Source organism: Stegostoma tigrinum, chromosome 27 (genome assembly GCF_030684315.1).
Source record: "Stegostoma tigrinum isolate sSteTig4 chromosome 27, sSteTig4.hap1, whole genome shotgun sequence".
Lineage (NCBI taxonomy): Eukaryota > Metazoa > Chordata > Chondrichthyes > Orectolobiformes > Stegostomatidae > Stegostoma > Stegostoma tigrinum.
In genome coordinates, this window is record NC_081380.1 from 2,864,783 (window position 1) to 2,887,663 (window position 22,881).

At 43.7% G+C, this 22,881-nt stretch overlaps 1 protein-coding gene across 1 annotated transcript in view; it reads right to left on the reverse strand.

Annotated features, from left to right (window-relative positions):
- LOC132211011 (uncharacterized) overlaps positions 1 to 22,881 on the reverse strand; it is a 35,325-nt gene that overhangs the window by 8,480 nt on the left and 3,964 nt on the right. The window contains exon 3 of the mRNA XM_059655183.1: positions 974 to 1,084. Within this exon, the coding sequence (XP_059511166.1) occupies positions 974 to 1,084 (111 nt within the window). The remainder of the gene's footprint in view (positions 1 to 973; positions 1,085 to 22,881) is intronic.

Consider the following 22,881-nt stretch of genomic DNA (forward strand, 5'->3'; position numbering starts at 1 on the left):
GGTCAACTATTACATGGGTACTACTCCTACGGGGTTGAAATTCATGTTACTGTCCAAAATACTGCATCATTAGCAGAATCCCAATTGATCTCTAAACAAATGAAGAAATAAACACAATTATGGCAATTACTGTAATACCTTCTAGTTCAGTAGGCAGCCTTTGTGCAATCTAAATTCTCTGCTGAAATGCTATGTCATGCCTCCTCATGAATCTTGTGCACCATCCAGCACTCGCCTTAAAATCTAAAGTTCCACCCCTCTTTGATTTGTTTTGTGCATGGATTCAGATGGCTTCACGACGAACACGTTCTCCATTTGAACAATTTTCAACTACCCACTCAGCAACATTTCTCTCCAATTGTGGCCACTTGCTAGGTTTACCTCTGTTGGCACATTTTTGTTTTGGTATTGTCTAAAGCAGGTTTGTTATCTTTCTCCAGTCTCTCACAAGTTTCTCCAAAGCACAAAATTCTCTTGCTGCTACATAATTATTTGTTTTCTCTGCAACTTCAATAACTTTCAGTTTAAATGCTGCTGTGTATTTTCTTTGGGTTTTTTTATGGAGGGCATTTTTTTACACAAAATTATGAAGAAATTTCAAAGTACATATTGGCATGAAAAGAGAAGTTCATTTCCTCATTGTAACATTTATTTACAGGATAATACCTTGACTTACAAATGTTCATCTGTTGTCTGTGAAGAACTGGGGTTGGCATTTACATTAGATATATGGAAAATTCCAGATTTTTGGCCAAAAATAGGGAGGTGACTTTTACAAGAGATTGACTTTTACTTGAGTATAGATGATTTAAATCAGTCACAATTTACTATCAAAATGGAAAGCCTCTGGATTCTCTGCAGCAACGTGTATTGTGGGATTATACTCAGATCAATCTATTGCTAACAAAACACCAAGAGGAATGTCAGGAGGAAAAGGAAAGATTTGTTGAAGAAGCAAAATGACTTGTTTTACCTAGTCTCCTGCAGATCAGGTAGAATATGAGGATAACAAAAGCGTTGAGAATGATTATACTAAGGCCCAGCCACAGCCAAAAATACTGGCGCATTGCAGCCATCCTGTAAACTAAAAAGAGAAAAATGAGTATGGCATGGTAATAACCTGACACAATTGCTGGAATAAAAATTCCTGGTGGATGAGTTGGCTGCTGTTCTTGAAGCTTCTGTTCCTGTTACTGTCATTCTGCAACCTTTCAGGTTAACTGCTTTAAATGCTCAGTCTGATTACTCTGTTCAAATCCCCTCATAACACCGAGATTTGCTGGGGTTTCTTACACAGTCCATGATTATGTGGCTCCTTACATCCAGCTGCCTTCATTGGCTGCCCATATTCCTGGGTCACTCTACCCACTGTAACTGATCTACCACTCTCGACTGACGCTGCTGGTCTCAGCCCCATTGACTGCTTGTATTATAACAGATCCTGTGGTGACTTACTCTACGATCTCCATTTATAACATTTGTTACAAAACAACAACACACTCTAGATAGGTGCAGTGTTTTCTCATTCCTGGGATGTAGGATCATTGATGCGGCCAAGATTTATTGCCCACAAATAACTGGTCTTGAGAAGGTGGTGGTAAATTTTTGCTTTGTTAAACCACTGCGATCCTTGTGTTGTAGGCACTGCTCGGAAAGGAGTTCCATGGCTTTGTCTCCACAATAGTGAAGAAACAGTGATGTATTTCCAAGTGCAGCATAGATGGGTATTTGTAGGTGGTAGTGCTGCCCTCATCTTTCTAGATGGTAGAGGTTGCAGGTTTGGAGGACGCTGTGGAAGGAGCTATGGTGAGTTGCTGCATGTGCATCTTGTAGATGATGCCAGTGTATCTTACTGGTGGAGAGAGTGGATGATTTAGTTGGTGGGTGGATGTCAATCAAGTGAACTGTCTCTGAGGGCACGTGACAGGATAGACGCTGAGGATGGTGGAGAGGAGATGGCCTAGTGGTATTATCACGAGACCATTAATCTGGATAATGGCCTACTCCAGCACCAATTGTCTATTGTCTATTGTCTATTGATGTTCTGGGAACCTGAGTTTGAATCCCAACACGGCAGATGCTGGAATTTGAATTCAATTAAAATCTGGAATTAAAAGACTGATGAAACTGTTACTGATGTTGGGGGATAATCCCATCTGGTTCACTAATGTTCCTTAGAGAAAGAAATTTGCCATTCTTACCTGGTCTGGCCCATATGTGACTCCAGATCTATAGTAATGTGGTTGACAGTACATTACACACCACCTGTTATTAGTCACTAACAGTCCCCATTAACAACTAATCACCCTCTCTTTAGACTCTATCCTATTGTTTACTCCCTACCCCATCCCCCTCCCCTTTTTTCTGCATATAAACTGACAATTTCCCAGCTACCATCAGTTCTGAGGAAGGGTCACCGGACCTGAAATGTTAACTCTGTTTTCTCCTTCATAGATGCTGCCAGACCCTCTGAGGGTTTTCCAGCAACTTTGTTTTTGTTCCTGATTTGCAACATCCGCAGTTCTTTCAGTTTTTAAAAAAACAAAACCGTGGTTTTTGAGAGTTGGCCGTACCCATCCAGGCTGCTTCTACCGTTAAAGTCTAAAAACTCCCCCGGGGCCTCACAAGCTGTTTATGTTACCACAAACTACCTGTCACCTCTCACTCAATCACTCTGTTAAATGAAACCAGGACAAAATAAACCTCTTAAAGCCACAGCACCATCACAGGAAGAGGCAGAGAGCCTTTCACCTGCACATCTGTTTATGCGGTATACTGTATCTGCTGTCTCTGTTGTGGCCTTGTCTACATCGGGAAACCAAGCGGAGGCTTGGGGACCGCTTTGCAGAACACCTCTGCTCGGTTCGCACTATACAGCTGCACCTCCCAGTCGCAAACCATTCAACTCCCCCTCCCATTCCTGAGATGGCATGTCCATCCTGGTCCTCCTGCTGTGCCACAATGATGGTACCCAAAGGTTGCAGGATCAGCAACTCATATTCCGCTTGGGAACCCTGCAGCCCAATGGTATCAATGTAAACTTCACAAGCTTCAAAATCTCCCCTCCCCCCACAGCAACCCAAAACCAGCCCAGCTCGTCCCCGCCTCCCTAACCTGTTGTTCCTCTCACCTATCCTGTCCTCCCACTTCAAGCCCCACCCCCATCTCCTACCTACTAACCTCATCCCACCCCCTTGAAGTGTCCGTCCTCCCTGGCTGACCTATCCCCTCCCTACCTCCCCACCTACACTCACCTTTACGTGCTCCATCCCCGCCTCTTTGACCTGTCTGTCTCCTCTCCACCTATCTGCTCCTTTATCCATCTTTTATCCGCCTCCCCCTCTCTCCCTATTTATTTCAGAACCCGCTTCCCCTCCCCCATTTCTGAAGAAGGGTCTAGGCCTGAGATGTCAGCTTTTCTGCTCCTCCGATGCAGCTTGGCCTGCTGTGTTCATCCAGCTCTACACCTTGTTATGTCAAATCCCAGTGGAGATCTGAAGCCTGCTATTGCCTAGCCACTACGGATTAAGGCCATCATTGTACTGAGTGGCTCATAAGGGAGGTTGGAAGAAGCTGTGGTCTATAAGTCAGGCACTTGGAGAAACAGTAGGCTGTCAGTTACATCCCCGTTCCTCTGGAATTTCTCTGAGAATTGAGTTTGGAAAGCCCCATAGTCACAGACCTAAAATAACTGATGGTTCCTCTTTCAAAATGCAACGTAACCACTCGCAGGAAGCTCAGAGATGCCCACATAGACTGTGGGATGATAATGTGTTCGACAGAAATAAGCTTCATACAGCACCTGGATCTTTTAAGTACGGAGCTCAATACAATACTTCTCTCTAAATGACTACGGTTTGTCACCGCGCGGGTAAAGACCAAGCTGGATACTCTCTGCTAGAAAGAAGGCTCTAAAATGTGCCCACTAATGTAATGTCAGGAAACATAGCAGTCAGTTTAACTCATCAATGTCTGGCAAGCGGCATTGCAATATTTAGCAAATTTTAATGAAGGTAGTTGAGGGGCAGATTAACCACTTTGTTAATTTTTAATTATATATGGGATCCTTTACATCCACAGATAGGGTAGTTAGGGCCCTCATTTTATATCTCTTTACACCTTGGGCAATGTAGCACTCCCTCAGGACTGCATCAGGAGTGTCAGTTTATGCTTTGTGCTCAAAACTCTGGAGTGAAATATAAACCTTCACTTTAGCTAACATTTCTTCACAAAACCCTCAAACAATCCACCAACCCAGCTCACTTATTTCTCACGTGGATTAATTGAACTTCACTTCCATAAGCTTCTATTTCTGAATCCTCTGCTTTTGACTTAGAAATGAGCTTTGACAACTGGGTGGGCTAATGATACTTGGTTTCTAATGGAATTACAACCATGTAATAACTTCATGTCTGATTTGTGTTTCCACGTTGTGCAGGTTAAAAAGGGAAAGACTCAGTTTCAGAGATAGTAGGAACTGCCATTACTGGAGAATCTGAGATAACCCGGTGTGAAGCTGGATGAACACAGCAGACCAAGCAACATCAGTGGAGCAGGAAAGTTTGACATTTCTGAAGAAGGGTGTTGACCTGAAACGTCAACTTTCCTGCTCCTCTAATGCTGCTTGGCCTGCCGTATTGAAGACTCAGTTTCATTTTGAGTTCTGCGAGTGGGGAGAATGTCTGGAAATGTGTTTACACGCATTTAAATTAGATAGTTTCTGAACGAATAATCTTGAGGTAAATTGTTCAATGCTTTAGAAAAACAAATGTAGAAGAGAATAAAAATCAGGCTGTTGCCCAGCAACAAGGCGCCCTGAGACACAAAGTGACAGACACAGAAATTGTTTCCCTTAGAAGGATAGACCTAATCAGAAGTTCATAACTACAGGTTTCTAACTACTAGAAGCAGGTGATTCAGGGAGAAAAAGCCTGAAAGAGCAGCAGTGCAGTTTAATCAGAGCAGGAGATTAGAAGTCCCATGTGGGTTAATGTCAATAAGAGGAAGCTTCAGAAAAAGAAGGTTATGAAAGAGGAGTTTAATGAGTCCATGTTGAAGAAATAACTGAGCCAATTTAGCAGATTGTTTGAGAAGCTTGTGAAAGAGCATTATCTAAATTTCAGGGTAGCTCAGTGGTTAGCACTGCAGCGTCACAGCACCAGGGACCCGGGTTCAATTCCAGCCTTGGGCTACTGTCTGTGTGGAGTTTGCACATTCTCCCTGTGTCTGCGTGAGTTTCCTCCAGGTGCTCCGGTTTCCTTCCACAATACAAAGATGTGCAGGCTAGGTGGATTGGCCATGCTAAATTGCCCATAGTGTTTGGGGGGTGGGATGCTCCAAGAGGCAATGTGGACTTGTTGGGCCGAAAGGCCTTTTCCACACTGTAGGGAATCTAATCTGAAAATGCGGACATTTGCAGATAAAAACTAACAACAGCCATGACAAATGGAGAGTTAACTGTTAACAATTGTTAAAAGCATATTTGTAACCTCTTGAGAATATATTCAGAGACTGAACACAGTAAACAAATTGCCAAAATAAAATGATCTGTCAGTTGAGCGTTTTGCTTTGGGATCTGACTTGTCCATTATTAATACCAGATTTAGATTTTATTGTTACATGTACTCAAGCACAAAGTACAACGGTTCAGTGAAAAGGGTATAATGCCGTCATACAATGTGCAATCTGAGCACAAAAAACTTAGGGTCAAAGTAGTAAGAGAAGCAGAGTTAAAAAGTTAAGCATTACTTCACAGAGCAAGTAGAAAAGTAAAGAAATAAGGTAATAAGAAATAAGTTAACATTAAAATCTGTCTTAATTTAAACTTGAAAAATAAAGGAATAACTTAGAGGTGATCCATATCTGTAAAATTTCATCCTATCACTTAAGAATTGTCACAAACAAAGGCAGGCTTGAGCCAAGATGCTTCCTCAACCAACTGTGGGGAAAAGTTTTGGATTGGAATTACAGCTCCTTCTGTATTGATAGATCACATTTAAAGAAAAGCATGGTGGCACCTAAATGTTTAATATTTCATTATTCAATGAAGTTAACACCAAATATTCTTTTCTGTTTTTCCTATTTTCACCCTTTATTGCATGTGCAGCTGAAAGCATCAAATAGGCCACAACAGACACCAGGAGTAACTTTGTAAATGAATCTTTAACTGGAGCAGGTGTTTCTGACAGAATCTTTTTCAGGCCAATTCATCCCTTCATCTTAAATAGACTTTAGCAATCTCTGAAGGATTAGAACATTAAGTAAGTGATTGTATCTAAACCTTTGGCTATTTTAACTTGAATTTATTATCGCTCTTTTAACCAAACATTGCCTACAATATCTCACTCCCTGTGTTAAAATCTATTAAGGGCAAACCACACAGTCCTCTCTACATAGGAGACCAAATGTAGACTGGGCGACACACACATGACCCTGAGCTTCTGGGTGCCTGCCATTTTACCTCTCTATCTCTTTACCTCACTGTTTTGCCTTACGTTGGTCACCAATGAAGCTCAAGCTATTGTTTGGATAAATGAGGATCCAACAACACTCAAGAAGACCGAAACAAGCAGACCACTCATTTAGTATCCCATTTATCACCTTAAACATTCACTCTCTCTGCCACCGACATACGGAGCAGCAGTATGCCCTATCTATGAGGTGCGCTGTAACAACTCAAGTGTCGGACAGCAAGCGGTGACCTTAAATTTATAAAATCATGAGGGGCACGGATAGGGTGAATAGCCGAGGGCCATGTCCCTCTAAACCCTTTCTATTTATATATCCATTCAGGTGCCTTTTAAATATTGTTATTGTACCAGTCTCCATCACTTGCTCTGTCAGCTCATTCCACACACACACCACCCTCTGTGTGAAAAAGTTGCTCCTTTGGTCTCTTTTAAATCTTTCCCCTCTCAGCTTAAACCTACGCCCTCCAGTTTTGAACTTCCCCACCCATGGAAAAAGACCTTGGCTGTTAGTCTGATCTTTGCCCTTCGTGATTTTGTAAACCTCGATTAGGTCACCCCTCTGTCTCTGACTCTCCAGGGAAAAAAAGTCCAGCCTATCCAATCTTTCCCAAAAACTCAAACATTCCAGACTTGGTACCATCTTTGTAAATCTTTTTTGCTCCCTTTCCAGTATAATAACATCGTTCCCACAGCAGAGAGACCAGAACTGTGTGCAGTTCTCCAAGTGATTTGTTCAGCCGTAACATGACGTCTCTGTCCTCAAAGCTCTGACTGGTGAAGGCATGTGCGCTCACACCTCTTCACACCCTGTCTATCTGTGACGCCACTTTCAAGAAACTGCGTACCTGCACCCTTAGTGTTCAAAAACATTCCCCAGGGCCTGACCATTAATTGTGTAGGCCCTGCCTTGGTTTGTCTTACCAAAATGCAACATCTCATTTATCTGGATTAAACTCCATCTGTCATGGCTCATCTGGCTCTCTGGCCCAGTTGCTCAAGATTCCTCTGTATGGTTATATAGCCTGCCTCACTGTCCACTCTATCACTAATTTTGGTGTCATCTGCAGCTCACTAATCATGCTTCCTACATTCTTATCCAAATTGTTCACATAAATGATGAACAAAAGCGGACCCAGCAGCAATCCTTGTGGCACATCACCATTCTTATTCTTCTAAACTCCAGTGGTTGCAAGATTAGTCTGCCCAACATTTTCTCATTAAACAATTCTCCCATTTCAGGTATTAGTTTAATAGTTTCAGGCATTTTCAGATATTAGTTTACTAAGCCTTCTCTGAACTGCATTGATGTCCTTCTTTAAATAAGGTGACCAACACTGGACACAGTGTTCCAGTTGCAGAATCACCTGCGCCCACTATTAATGAAGCATAAACTGCTCTTGCATTCAATTCGCCTTGAGATAAATGACAACATTCTATTAACTTTCCTGATAACTTACTATACCTACGCACTAATCTTCTGTGATTCATGCACACACTGTGCACTCCCCTGACACACGCGCATGCGCGCGCACGCGCATACGCACACGCACACACACACACAATGAATTTCAGGCACAACATGAGGTTGAACTCTTCTTCTGTCACCTTTGCCTCCATGTCCATTTTTTTACACAGGACTTCTTTCCTAATCTCACAGACACTTTCATCCGCCTCCAACACTATCCCTGGATCCCTGCCTCTGGCCTTTTACTCACACTCAACCTGTTCATTGAGAACTGTTACATCAGTTGCCTTAATTTCTCTTCCCCCAATCCCCAATTGGAACCTGTCTCTCTCTGAACTGACTGTACTCCATGCCTTGAGATGCAACTCAATCCAAACCTGCCGACAACAATGAACCTCCAATGTTGTGTTTGTGTGTTTCACTGTCTCCATGCAGACTGTCTCCTTGCCAAAGTACAGGATAAACCCTCATCAAATTTACAGTCATGTTCCCTTTGAACATAGTACACTGGCTGTCTGCATCCTCCTCAAGGTCACTACAGGGGTCAGTCACTGGCAACATCCCCCTCCAACAGCTTTCCTCTGTTACCCTGCTCAATGGGACTGCTGGGCTCCATTTGTCCTGATGCAAATCCAGCAAAGCATCTCATATAATGGCTTCTTTATCACTGTACCTGAGCCATGCATTGGAATCCCTAAGGATCCATTTTTCCCTCTCCTCATCTCTGTCTATATATATATTTATATGGGCGGCACGGTGGCTCAGTGGTTAGCACTGCAGCCTCACAGCACCAGGGACCCAGGTTCGATTCCAGCCTCAGGCGACTGTCTGTGTGGAGTTTGCACATTCTCCCTGTGTCTGTGTGAGTTTTCTCCGGGTGCTCCGGTTTCCTCCCACAGTCCAAAGATATGCGGGCTAGGCGGATTGCCCATGCTAAATTGCCCATAGTGTACAGGGGTGTGTGGGTTATAGGGGAATGGGTCTGGGTGGGATGCTTCAAGGTCCAGTGTGGACTTGTTGGGCTGAAGGGCCTGTTTCCACCCTGTAGGGAATCTAAAAAAAAATCTAATATTGTCCTTTCATTATCTGGTAAAATTAGGATTTGAAGTCTATTATCATTAACTCCAGAAAAGTGAATTGAGCCGCCCATAACAGATCCAGGAAGACACGCCAGTGCTTGTATGTGAAGTGACTTTTGCTCAGACCAACGTTAACTTCCTGACTTTAGTTGTTAGTTGGCCAGATTGCCTTTAAGGTTACACTCTTACCGAGCTTTAAAAAACATTCATTCCTAGAACAGCTGCAGATGACCAATGGGAATCACCAGACAGAACTCTTGTCTTCCACAATGGCTCCTCCCATAATGACCTGATCTCCTGTGAGATAAAGGTTGCTTGGTAACCCTTAATCTACAGCAAGGTAGCAGTTTCTTAGCAGCCATATTGGGGATTATGGAACACTGTGTCCCTGTAGTTGGAACTTAACCACTTCCAATCTCCCACTGTCCCCATTCAGCTTTCTCCCATCTGTTTCAACCCTCTTAACATCACACTGCTCCTTCCCCAATCACACCGGAACATCCAACCATCTTTGATTCAGAGCCCCTCACCCTCAACCTTTCATCCTTCACCCTTGACCCTTGTGCTATCACCCCGGAGCATCCTTCCATCATCCCTCACTTTCCCTTGCCCCTCCCTCAGAGACAGTTGACCTGGAACTGGTACCACCTTGCTTCAAACTGAAGACCTTTTGCGCAATAGTTGTTCTGCCATGTTGAGGTGCAACTGCCTCCCCAGGAGGTAACAAGGTGAAGAGGTGACAAAATCATTGATGAGGGAAGAGCTGTGGATATCATTTATATGGACTTTAGTAAGGCATTTGATAAAGTTCACTTGGCAGATTGATACAAAAACTAAGATCACGTGGGATTCAGAGTGGGCTGGCTACATGGATGTGAAACTAGCTTGGTCACAGAGGATAGAGAGTAGCGACGGAAGAGCGTTTTTCAGAATGGAGATTGGTAACTAGTGGTGTTCCACAGGTATCAGTCTTAGGTCCTCTGTTGTTTGTAGTATATATAAATGATCTGGAGGAAAATGTGGGTGGTCTGATTAGTAAGTTTGCAGATGACACTAAGATTGGTCGAGTTGCTGACAGTGCCGACAACTATGAAAGGATACCATAGGATATAGGATTGGCAACTTGGGCACAGAAATGGCAAATGGAATTTAATACAGACAAATGTGAGTGATGCATTTTGGAGGATCAAATTTATTTGTGAATTATACTGTTAATGGCAGAACTCTTAGGAACATTAACATACAGATGGATCTGGGTGTGCAGACCCACAGTTCCCTAAAAGTGTCAATACAGGTGGGAGCATGGAGCACAAGAGTTTGCAAATCATTTTGCAGCCATAAAACCCTTGTTAGGCTGTATTTGGAGTATTGTGTGCAGTTTTGGTTGCCATATTCCTAGAAGGACATGGAAGCTTTGGAGACAGTACAGAGAGGATTCACCAGGATGTTGTCTGGTCTCCAGGGCATTTACTATGAGGAAATGTTAAAAAGAATAGGATTGTTTTCACTGGAAAGATGGCGGCTGGTAGGGGGCCTGATAGATATCTACAAAATTATGACAGGCATAGATAGGGTGGATAGTTAGAGGCTTTTTCACAAAGGTTGCAGTTTCAGTTACAAGGGGGCACAGGTTCAAGGTGAGAGGGCAAAAATTTAAGGGAGACGTGTGAGGAAAGTATTTTATGCAGAGAGTGGTAGGAGCCTGGAATGCGCTGCTAGAAGAGATGGTGGAAGCAGGTATAATTGGTGACATTTAATAGGCATCTGGGTGCTTACATGCATTAGGAGGGAATAGAGGGATATGGACTGAAAAAGGGCAGAAGGTTTGTTTTTTAATTTAGTTAATGCATGGTGATCGGCACAGACTTGGAGGGCCAAAGGGCCTATTCTTGCACTGTACTTCTTTTTTGTTCTTTTGTTTTTCTTTTGACACATAGGATGAGATCCCCACAATGAGGGACCCTGGCCTAAATGCCAAGCCTGACTGCCTTCAGAAACCTCCTTCCCCCACACTCCCTCCAGCTACCAAACATACCAGTGCCTCGTTAAGACATGCTGGATCTAATGGACTCTTTCAGTATTATAAGATTCTATAATTTATCCTATATCCGTTAGTTTCTGAGAGAATTACCAAATGCATTAATAATTCCAGCTCAGAAATGTGATATAGACCCATTACAATCCAGAACCATAGCAGCATGTTGAAGAACGTGATCTCTCAGAGCAATCTAATGGCCTTCAATAAACCCAGGATTGAATCTGCTAACATTTGAAATGCTAGGTTAAATTTTATGATAGAATCAATGTCAAACTTTCTGAGCAAAATGTTGCTTCGTTAAACATGATTGCAAAGGGGTTTACCCGAAGGAGCTGTTTGCACTAACAACTGTTGGCCACACACCTGGATCTTCCTGGCTCCAATACCAGCTTTACATCATCATGACAGGTTTTTAAATGCCCAATATATATGAAATTTCTGAAATGCTTATCCCAGCTGAAATATAGCTGCTGAAACTAGTGCTACTTTGTCTGTGTGTGCAAAAAAGGGTTTCAAAACTGCTTTTGCTAGAATCAAACTTGCCTGTCTGTGTGTGGCCCTATGCCAACAATGTTGTAAAGTAATCTTTATGTATCCTAAACACTGCACAATAATGAGGCTGCAAGATTCCTCCACCAAACAGATAACTTTCTGAAGGAAATATGTTGCCTCAGTGATTGAGAATGAACTCCTTTCCTGGTTTGCTCTCTAATCCTGAAGCCCATTGCTAGTGCTCTAATTCACATTTAATTATAAATCAATAGCTATAGGAATTATTATTGCCTATTAAGCATACAGATGTTTTGAGAGGTATCAATCTGTAGTGTGTCATAGCCCAGTACGGCACCATGTTTAACCATGCAAGGTCACAGCCGAGGACATGGATCCAGAAAATATCCCTGTAATGCTGAAGGCTGATACTCAATAACCAGCCATATCCCTAGAACAACTATTCCAATACAGCCATGTACTGCCATCTAGCCACTAAATGGAAAGTTGCCCAGGTATATGCTGTCCAGAGGAAGAAGAACAAATCTAATCCAGTCAACTACTGCTCCCAAAAGTCTCCTCCCAATCACAGCAAAATTATGGAAGATGTTATCGACTCTGTTGTCAAGTGTCACTTACTCAGTAACAATGTCACAGCTGCTCGTAGAACATAGACAACAGAACATAGTGCATAGAACATTACAGTGCACTACAGTTCAGCCGTTAATGTTGCGCTGACCTATGAAACCAATCTGAAGCCCATCTAACCTACACTATTCCATTATCATCCATATGTTTATCCAATGACCATTTGAATGCCCTTAAAGTTGGCTCAGCTTGAGTTTCGCCAGAGGCTTTCACTCGAAGACCTCATCACAGTCAAACATGAATTTCAGAGATAAGCTGGTGTGATTACGTTTGTTATGGGGGCATCTGGGGGCATTCTGGCGAAGTTTGCCGATGATACAAAGATAAGTGGACAGGCAGGTAGTACTGAGGAGGTGGGGAAGCTGCAGAAAAATTTAGACAGTTTAGGAGAGTGGTCCAGGAAATGGCTGATGAAATTCAATGTGAGCAAATGCGACGTTTTGCACTTTGGAAAAAAGAATACAGGCATGAACTATTTTCTAAATGGTGAGAAAATTCGTAAAGCAGAAGTACAAAGGGATCTGGGAGTGTTGGTCCAGGATTCTCTAAAAGTTAACTTGCAGGTAGAGTCCGTGATTAAGAAAGCGAATGTAATGTTGCCGTTTATCTCGAGGGTTTGAATATAAAAGCAGCGATGTACTTCTGAGACTTTATAAAGCTCTAGTTAGGTTCCATTTAGAATACTGTGTCCAATTTTGGACCCCACACCTCAGGAAGGACATACTGGCCCTGGAGCATGTACAGCGGAGATTCACACGGATGAACCCTGGAATGGTGGGTTTGACGTATGATGAATGGTTAAGGATCCTGGTATTGTACTCATTGGAGTTTAGAAGGTTGAGGGGAGATCTAATAGAAACTTACAAAATAATGTATGGCTTAGAAGGGGTGGACGCTGTGAAGTTGTTTCCGTTAGGCGGGGAGAGTAGGACCCGTGGGCACAGTCTTAAAGTTAGAGGGGGTAAATTTAGAACGGAAATGAGGAGACATTTCTTCAGCCAGAGAGTGGTGGGCTTGTGGAATTCATTGCCACGGAATGCAGTGGAGGCTGGGATGTTAGATGCCTTCAAGGCAGAGATCAACAAATTCTTGATCTCAGAAAGAATCAAGGGCTACGGGGAGAGTGCAGGGAAGTGGAGTTGAAATACCCATCAGCCATGATTTAAATGGTGGAGAGGATTTGATGGGCCGAATGGCCTTACTTCCACTCCCATGCCTTATAGCCTTATGGTCTTATGGTTATCAAGACTACATTTGACGAAGTGTGGCTGCAAGGAATCCTTCTGCAATTGGAGCCAGTGGAAACCTAAGGGAGAATTTTCCATTGGTTAGAGTCATGCATAGTGCAAAGGGACTTGGTTGTGATTGATGGAGACCAATCATCACAGTCCAAGAACGACTCTGCATAAAGTCCCCAGGGCGTGTGTTAGCCCCAAACTACCTAAGCTACTTCATCATTAATCCCTGATATTATAAAGTCAAAATGTTCACTGAGGATTTCACAGTATTCAGCTTGATTTGCAATTTCTTGGGTGATGTACCCAATGCAGACAAGACCTGAACACCATTCAGGGCTGTACCCATGGTAGCAAGTCATATTTATGACACACAAGTGGCCATCTCTAACAAAATAATTTTATCATCTCTGTTTGAAATTACATTACTATCATTGATTCTCAAACATCAGGACCCTGAGGCTTGGCACTATCAGAAACCTAACTGAACCATTCTATAAATCCTGTAAGTTCTGAGGAAGGGAACTCAGTCTGACATGTTAACTCTGATGTCTCTCTATAGATGCTGCTAGACCTGCGGAGCTTTTCCAGTACTTCTTTTATGTTTATAATTCCTGTGAGTGCAGGAGCAGGTTGGAGGGCACCAAGTAAGAAAACCAATAAAACTTGTGAATGACATATACTGGTTCAATTCGCCTCGTACAGTTCACAATGGATTTCCAGTATGGTCAGTACGTGCATTTCTACCTACTACCTGTTTTTATACCGTGTGGGTGGGATTTTTGAGGTGAGTAACTCACCTCCTGACTCCTCAAAGCATGTCCCACCATCTATAAGTTACAAGTCAGAAGTGTGTTGGAATACTCCCCACTTTCCTGGATGGATGCAGCTCCAACAACACTCAATAAGCTTGACACCGTCCAGGAGAAAGCAGCCCACTTGATTGGGACTACATCCACAACCTTAAATATCCACTTCTTCCAACATCAATACACAGTGGCAGAAGAGGGTATCACGTTATATAGTGTATTGTAATAATTTGTTAAAATTTCATCAATGGCATGTTCCAAACTCACAAACTCTACCACCAACTGCAAGCTTCCCTCTAAAGCTATTGACAGCCCTGATCTAAAAAAACATATTGTCACTGGGTCAAAACCTGGAACTCCTTTCTTAAATAATGTGTACCTATACCACGAGGACAGTGACACACACATTCTTCAGATAAACAGAAAAGGAAGCAGAATATGATGATGAACCCAGAGGTAAACCTGACCCTTTTACATCCCTGTCTCCATCTACCAAACTCACTTATCTCTCTGGAAACCCCATTCTGTCCTCCTTTTCGGGAGTAAGAGGACCCTCTACTGCACAGGCTTTAATAATATTAACAACAGCTACACTAGATTGAGTCAGGTCCATTTATTAAATAAAACATTATTTCATCCTTAGTAAATGTCAGCTTTCCTGCTCCTCTGATGCTGCTTGGCCTGCTGTGTTCATCCAGCTCTACACCATGTTATCTCAGATTCTCTAGCATTGTCAGTTCCTACTATCTCTGTATTTTGTCCTTCGATGGTTCTCAATTCAAGAATCATGCCCAGCTGGGATGTCCATAGCTTATTTAGGTTTTGGAAGTAGTTTAGAGGTAAACCGCAAGATGAATTCCCAATTTAAGCACAATAGTTATTTGGATGAACTCAATGACCTGGGCCCATATTTTATCCTTTTTTATATTCTACAAAAGCCTAGACTTGGAAGTGACTCAGTCAAGATACATTAGATGATGAGTGGACCAGACTGTGTTGGCGGTATGGTTCCTGTAAATAGGAAGTCAGTGAGAACTATAGTGACCCTTACAAGTTGTGTAAGACCAGAAATGGATTAGATATGAGGAAGTTGTATTCATCTCAGGGATCAGCAGACCAGGTTCATGCAGTTACAAATGATTCATTGATCTCTCCCCGCATTGGGAAGCTTCTGGTTAGCGTGGAGACCTCCTTATAGAAATGATGTGGAGATATCAGTGTTGGTCTGAGGTGGACAAAAGTCAGAAGTCACATGACACTAGGTTGTAGTCCAACAGGTTTACTAAAAATCACAAGCTTTTGAAGCACTGCTCCTTCATCAGCACTCCGAAAGCTTGTAATTTTAAAGAAACCTGGTGTCATGTGACTTCTGACTTTGTGTAAAAGAGACCAAACAGAATGATCAAGGACTGACACAAGGGTTCAGGCGCATTATTCTTTGAAATTTGTGTCACTTGTAGACAGGGCGGTTAAGAAGGCATTTAGCATGCTTGCCTTCATTTCTCAGATCTTTGAGAATAGGAGGTGAGACAGGATGTTGATGAGGCCTCTTCTGCGGTATTGTGTCCAGCTCTGGCCCCCCTGTTGTAGGAAAGATATTATTAATCCGGACAGGGCTTAGGAAAGATTAACAGGATGCTACAGGGAATGGAGGATTTGAAATATAAAAATAGACTGGAAAACCTGGGACTTCCTTCTCTGGAGTGTAGGAGGTTGAGGAGTGACCTTATTGAGGTTTATAAAATCCTAAGGGGCATAGATAAGGTGGATGACAAAGGTCATTTTCCTAAGTTGGGTGAATTCAAAACTGGGGGACATATTTTTAAGATGAGAGGAGAAAGTTTTAAAAAGAACAAGAGGGCCAACATTTTACACAGAGAGTGGAAAATGTGTGGAATGAACTGCCAGACAGGTACATTTACAACGTTTAAAAGACATTGAGATAAGTACATGAATAGGGAAGGTTTGGAGGGATATGGGCCAAACATAGGCAAGTGGAAGTTTAGTTTAGTTTGGGAACATGGTCGGTGTGGACTGGTTCAACCGAAGGGTTTGTTTCTGTGCTGTATGACTATAACTCCTGGACCATTTCTAGTCATTGAGGGGATTGGGGATAAATTTTCTAATTGGCTTTCTCTGTTTGACTAGGGTTTTCACTTATTCCAGGATGGTTTTTGGATGAGGTGGATGTATGAATTAGGATGTACACATTGTGTGTGTGGACAGGGCACGGAGGTATAATGCCATTTCTTGTACGTCACTGTCATTCATTCTTTGGGTGGAAATGTGAAGGTTAGTAGCTGTTATCAGCCTCTCTCTCTCTGCTCTGGTGAGCCGCCTCCATCTCTAAAAGCAGTAGAAAAGCAGAGAATGCCCTTTGGTTACTGGAATTAGGAATAGAATTAGAATTAAATTTTATTGTCACATGTACTCAATTTTAGAAATACATGCGTACAGTGAAAAATGTACATAGTCACTATTCTCCGGTGCCATCTTGGTCACAAAACCAAAATTTTAGAAACAACAGAAAGAATAAACAAAAGAGTCAAAATTTAAGAAATCATCCAGAACTAGTGAACAACGAAGACATTTCTCTTACAATGGTGCACAGATCTCCCTTCTATGAAGCATGAAAACTCCTTTGCATTTTTTTTGAACTTCACTTTCTTGATAAGTTAAAACCATGAAAGAAAAAAGTAACTTGCAACTTATATCCTTCTCAGCAGCTTGCCAAAACCTCCTAATAACTGCAGCCCCTTTCCTACTCCTAGACCCTCCAGGTTAGGAATCACTTCCCCCTCCGTGAGCCAACCTCTCACTGTTTCCTGATCTGGACTTGTGTTCCCATTCAAGATCCAGATTCGATCAGAAGCAGGAGCTCTGATATTGTAGAGGTGTGAGTGCCAGAGACTTTGAGGTGCCGGGCATCATGAGGTGAGCAGGACATAATGGAATGTGTGTGAGTTGAAGGGTCTAGGCCTGAAATGTCAGTTTTTGTGCTCCTAAGATGCTGCTTGCCCTGCTGTGTTCATCCAGCTCTACACTTTGTTACCTCAGATTCTTCAACATCTGCAGTTCCCATTATCTCTGATACAATTCATGGAATGTATTAGCTTCATCATTCAGACAGTTCCTCAATGAGTAATATAAATCACATTTTCTTATGTTGAAAATAGAGAAAAGTAAACTCGGTCCAGCGCAAAAATATGTTGATTTTGTACATCAAGTTGTGACTAGAACCTGTAGTTGTTTACACAAATGTATTTGCAGGAATTTTAACACTGACTGCTTGTAACAGTGTCCCTGTTGTGAGAGCAATCTAGCAAATTTTATAAAAACCAAAAGAACTGCAGATGTTGTAAAAATAAGGAACAAAAACAAAGTTGCTGGAAAAGCTCAGCAGGTCTGGCAGCATCTGTGAAGACGACAACAGAGTTAATGTTTCAGGTCCGGTGACCCTTCTTCAGAATTGATGGCGGCTGGGAAAACGCCAGTTGATATGCAGAAAATAGGGAGGTGGGTAGGGTAGGGAGTAAACGATAGCATAGACCATAGAGAGAGAAAGACAGTTGGACAGACAAAAGATCAGGCTGGGAAGGTGAGTAGTTGTTAATAGGAACTGTTAGTGACTAATAATAGGGGGTGTGTAATGGCAGGCTATGTTATTAGTCACTAACAGTCCCCATTAACAACTATTCATCCTCCCAGCCTGATAGTTAGCAAATCCTTTGTCTGCCCAACTGTCTTTCTCTCTCTTTGGGCTCTATCCTATCGTTTACTCCCTACCCTACCCACCTCCCTATTTTCTACATTAAAATGATGTTTTCCCAGCCGTCATCACTTCTGAGGAAGGGTCAATGGACCAGAAACGTTAACTCTTGTTTTCTCCTTCACAGATGCTGCCAGGCCTGCTGAGCTTTTCCAGCAACTTTGTTTTGGTTTCTAGCAAATTTTATGTTAACACTGACCTTGTTTTGCAGAAGATAATGATGTTTACATCAGATGGAGCTTTCTCTATGGTTGGAAAAAAAAGTGGAGGAGGGGCAGTGTGCGATAAAGAGTCATAGAGCTATACAGCATGGAAACAGACCCTTTAGTCCAACCCATCCATGCTGACCAGATATCCTAAATTGTCCCATTTGCCTGCATTTGGCCCATATCCCTCTAAACCCTTCCTATTCATATGCCTATCCAGATGCCTTTTAAATGTTGTAATTACCAGCCTCTGCCACTTCCTCTGGCAGTTCATTCTATACATGCAACCCCTCTGCATAAAAATGTTGCCCCTTAAGTCCCTTTTAAATATTTCCCCTCTTGCCTTAACCTATGCCCTCTAGTTTTGGACTCCCCTATCCTGGGAGAAAGGCCTTGGCAATTCATTCTGTCCATGCCCTTCATGATTTTATAAATTTCTCTAAGGTCACCCCTCAGCCTCTGACACTCCAGGGAAAATAGCACCAGTCTATTCACCCTCTCCTGATAGCCCAAACCCTCCAAACCTGGCAACGTCCTCATAAATCTTTCTTGAACGCTTTCAAGTTTCACAACATCCTTTCTCTAGCAGCAAGATCAGAACTGAATACATATTCCAAAAGCAGCCTGACTACTGTCAGCTGCAACGTGACGTCCCAACTTCTATACCCAATGCACTGACCAATAAAGGCAAGCGTATCAAAAGCCTTCTTCACTTCCGCATCTACCTGTGATACCACTTTTAACGTATTATGAACCTGCACGCCAAGGTCTCTTTGTTCGGCAGCACTCACCTTGAGTCCTGCCTTGATTTTCCCTACCAAATGCAGCACCTCACATTTATCTAAAGTAAACTCCATCTGCTACTCTTTGGCCCATTGGCCTATCTGATCAAGGTCCTGTTGTGCTATAAGGTAACATTCTTCGCTCTCCACAACACCACCAATTTTGCTGCCATCTGTATTCTTATTAACCATACCTCCCGCATTCACATCCAAATCATTACATAAATGGCAAAAGGCAGTGGACCCAAAGTAGTGGACCCAGCACCAGTCCTTGAGGCACACCGCTGGTCACAGGTCTTTAGTCCGAAAAGCAACCCTCTACCACCACCCTCTGTGTCCCACCTTTGCATCAGTCATATATCGAAATGGCTAGTTCTCCTTACATTCCATGTGATCTAACCTGTTAACCTGAACCTTGTTGCATACCTTACTGAAATCCATATAGATAATGTCCACTGCTCTGGCTTCATCACCTCTTCGCCACTTCTTCCAAGAACTCAATTAAGTTAGTGAGACATGATTTGCCATGCACAAAGCCAACTTGACTCTCCCTAAGCAGTCCTTGCCTTTCCAAATACATGTAAATCCTGTCCCTCACAATCTTTTCCATATGAAATCAAACATTTGTCGGAAAAGCATTGAGTTGCTCGTAGCAAAGATCTACATCAAATAGAAATGGGCCTCAATTATGTAAGATATTGAAATCTTCCTAACAGCAATGTATACAGTATTCAGCAAGTCAATTTCAAAGGAAGGGCAATTTGAAGAATTGACCAATGTCATAGACTGTGATGCACCTCTGAATGAAGTGAGGTGGTTGTCAATACACTTTGCAGTCAGTACACTGGTTTATCATCATAGAATCATAGAATCCCTACAGTGTGGGAACAGGCCCTTTGTCCCAACAAGTCCGCACCGAACCTCACAACATCCCACCCAGATCCAACCCCTATAACCCATCTAACCCACACACCCCTGAACACAAGAGGAAATTTAGCATGGCCAATCCACCTAACCTGCATATCTTTGGACTGTGGAGGAAACCGGAGCACCCAGAGGAAACCCACGCAGACACAGGGAGAATGTACAAACTCCACACAGGCTGTCACCCAAAGCTGGAATCAAAGCCGGGTCCCCGATGCTGTGAGGCAGCAGTGCTAACCACTGTGCCACGGTGCTACCCAATTGCTTCATTTCTACAAGTGTGTTATCCAAAACAGCATCAGGAGTGTACACATTTTTGGATGCATCACACCAGACACCATAATGGTGAGGGCATGGACACAGTGAAAGATGACCAGAAATATGCAGAGTAGGCGGTCAGTACAGCCATTGCTGTGAATGCCAATTTGATTCCATTTTGGTGTTCAACAATTGCCCTCTCAAACTTCACATGGCCAAAACCATGTTCAGTAGTAGAATGTTCACCAGCTCCATTCATAATGCAATTACATGCTTGGTACAAGATAATAAAATGTGAGGCTGGATGAACACAGCAGGCCCAGCAGCATCTCAGGAGCACAAAAGCTGACGTTTCGGGCCTAGACCCTTCATCAGAGAGGGGGATGGGGAGAGGGAACTGGAATAAATAGGGAGAGAGGGGGAGGCGGACCGAAGATGGAGAGTAAAGAAGATAGGTGGAGAGAGTGTAGGTGGGGAGGTAGGGAGGGGATAGGTCAGTCCAGGGAAGACGGACAGGTCAAGGAGGTGGGATGAGGTTAGTAGGTAGCTGGGGGTGCGGCTTGGGGTGGGAGGAAGGGATGGGTGAGAGGAAGAACAGGTTAGGGAGGCAGAGACAGGTTGGACTGGTTTTGGGATGCAGTGGGTGGGGGGGAAGAGCTGGGCTGGTTGTGTGGTGCAGTGGGGGGAGGGGACGAACTGGGCTGGTTGAGGGATGCAGTAGGGGAAGGGGAGATTTTGAAACTGGTGAAGTCCACATTGATACCATATGGCTGCAGCGTTCCCAGGCGGAATATGAGTTGCTGTTCCTGCAACCTTCGGGTGGCATCATTGTGGCAGTGCAGGAGGCCCATGATGGACATGTCATCTAGAGAATGGGAGGGGGAGTGGAAATGGTTTGCGACTGGGAGGTGCAGTTGTTTGTTGCGAACTGAGCGGAGGTGTTCTGCAAAGCGGTCCCCAAGCCTCCGCTTGGTTTCCCCAATGTAGAGGAAGCCGCACCGGGTACAGTGGATGCAGTATACCACATTGGCAGATGTGCAGGTGAACCTCTGCTTAATGTGGAATGTCATCTTGGGGCCTGGGGTGGGGGTGAGGGAGGAGGTGTGGGGACAGGTGTAGCATTTCCTGCGGTTGCAGAGGAAGGTGCCGGGTGTGGTGGGGTTGGAGGGCAGTGTGGAGCGAACAAGGGAGTCACGGAGAGAGTGGCCTCTCCGGAAAGCTGACAGGGGAGGGGATGGAAAAATGTCTTGGGCGGTGGGGTCGGATTGTAAATGGCGGAAGTGTCGGAGGATAATGCGTTGTATCCGGAGGTTGGTAGGGTGGTGTGTGAGAACGAGGGGGATCCTCTTTGGGCGGTTGTGGCGGGGGCGGGGTGTGAGGGATGTGTTGCGGGAAATACGGGAGACGCGGTCAAGGGCGTTTTCAATCACTGTGGGGGGAAAGTTGCGGTCCTTAAAGAACTTGGACATCTGGGATGTGCGGGAGTGGCTGCCTCTTTGTAGGTTACGTGGAACAGTCCCTCTTCCGCACCTACACAGGCCCCAAACCCCACCTCTTCCTCCAGTACATTGATGACTGTATCGGCGCCGCCTCTTGCTCCCCAGAGGAGCTCGAACAGTTCATCCACTTCACCAACACCTTCCACCCCAAACTTCAGTTCACCTGGGCAATCTCTAGCACATCCCTCACCTTCCTGGACCTCTCAGTCTCCATCTCAGGCAACCAGCTTGTAACTGATGTCCATTTCAAGCCCACCGACTCCCACAGCTACCTAGAATACACCTCCTCCCACCCACCCTCCTGCAAAAATTCCATCCCCTATTCCCAATTCCTCCGCCTCCGCCGCATCTGCTCCCACGATAAGACATTCCACTCCCGCACATCCCAGATGTCCAAGTTCTTTAAGGACCCCATCGGGGCCAGGAGATTTATCAATTTTTAGACCTTTTAGCTTTTCTAGCATTTTGTAATGCCTACCATACTCAACTCTGCCCTCTGACTCTGCCTAATTGTTGGGATACTACTCACGTCTTCCTGGCTTGCTGAAAGAAGACAGAGGGTGGTAGTTGATGGGAAATGTTCATCCTGGAGACCAGTTACTAGTGATGTACCGCAAGAGTCGGTGTTGGGTTCACTGCTGTTTGTCATTTTTATAAATGACCTAGATGAGGGCGTAGAAGGATGGGTTAGTAAATTTGCAGATGACACTAAGGTCGGTGGAGTTGTGGATAGTGATGAAGGATGCCAAAGGTTGCAGAGAGACATAGATAAGCTGCAGAGCTGGGTTGAGAGGTGGCAAATGGAGTTTAATGCAAACAAGTGTGAGGTGATGCACTTTGGTAGGAGTAACCGGAAGGCAAAGTACAGGGCTAATGGTAAGATTCTTAGCAATGTAGATGAGCAGAGAGATCTCGGTGTCCATGTACACAGATCCTTGAAAGTTGCCACACAGGTTGACAGGGCTGTTAAGAAGGCATACAGTGTTTTAGCTTTTATTAATAGAGGGATCGAGTTCGGGAACCAAGAGGTTATGGTGAAGCTGTACAAAACTCTGGTGCGGCCGCACTTGGAGTATTGTGTACAGTTCTGGTCACCGCATTAGAAGAACGATGTGGAAGATTTGGAAAGGGTGCAGAGGAGATTTACTAGGATGTTGCCTGGTATGGAGGGAAGATCTTACGAGGAAAAGCTGATGGACTTGAGGCTGTT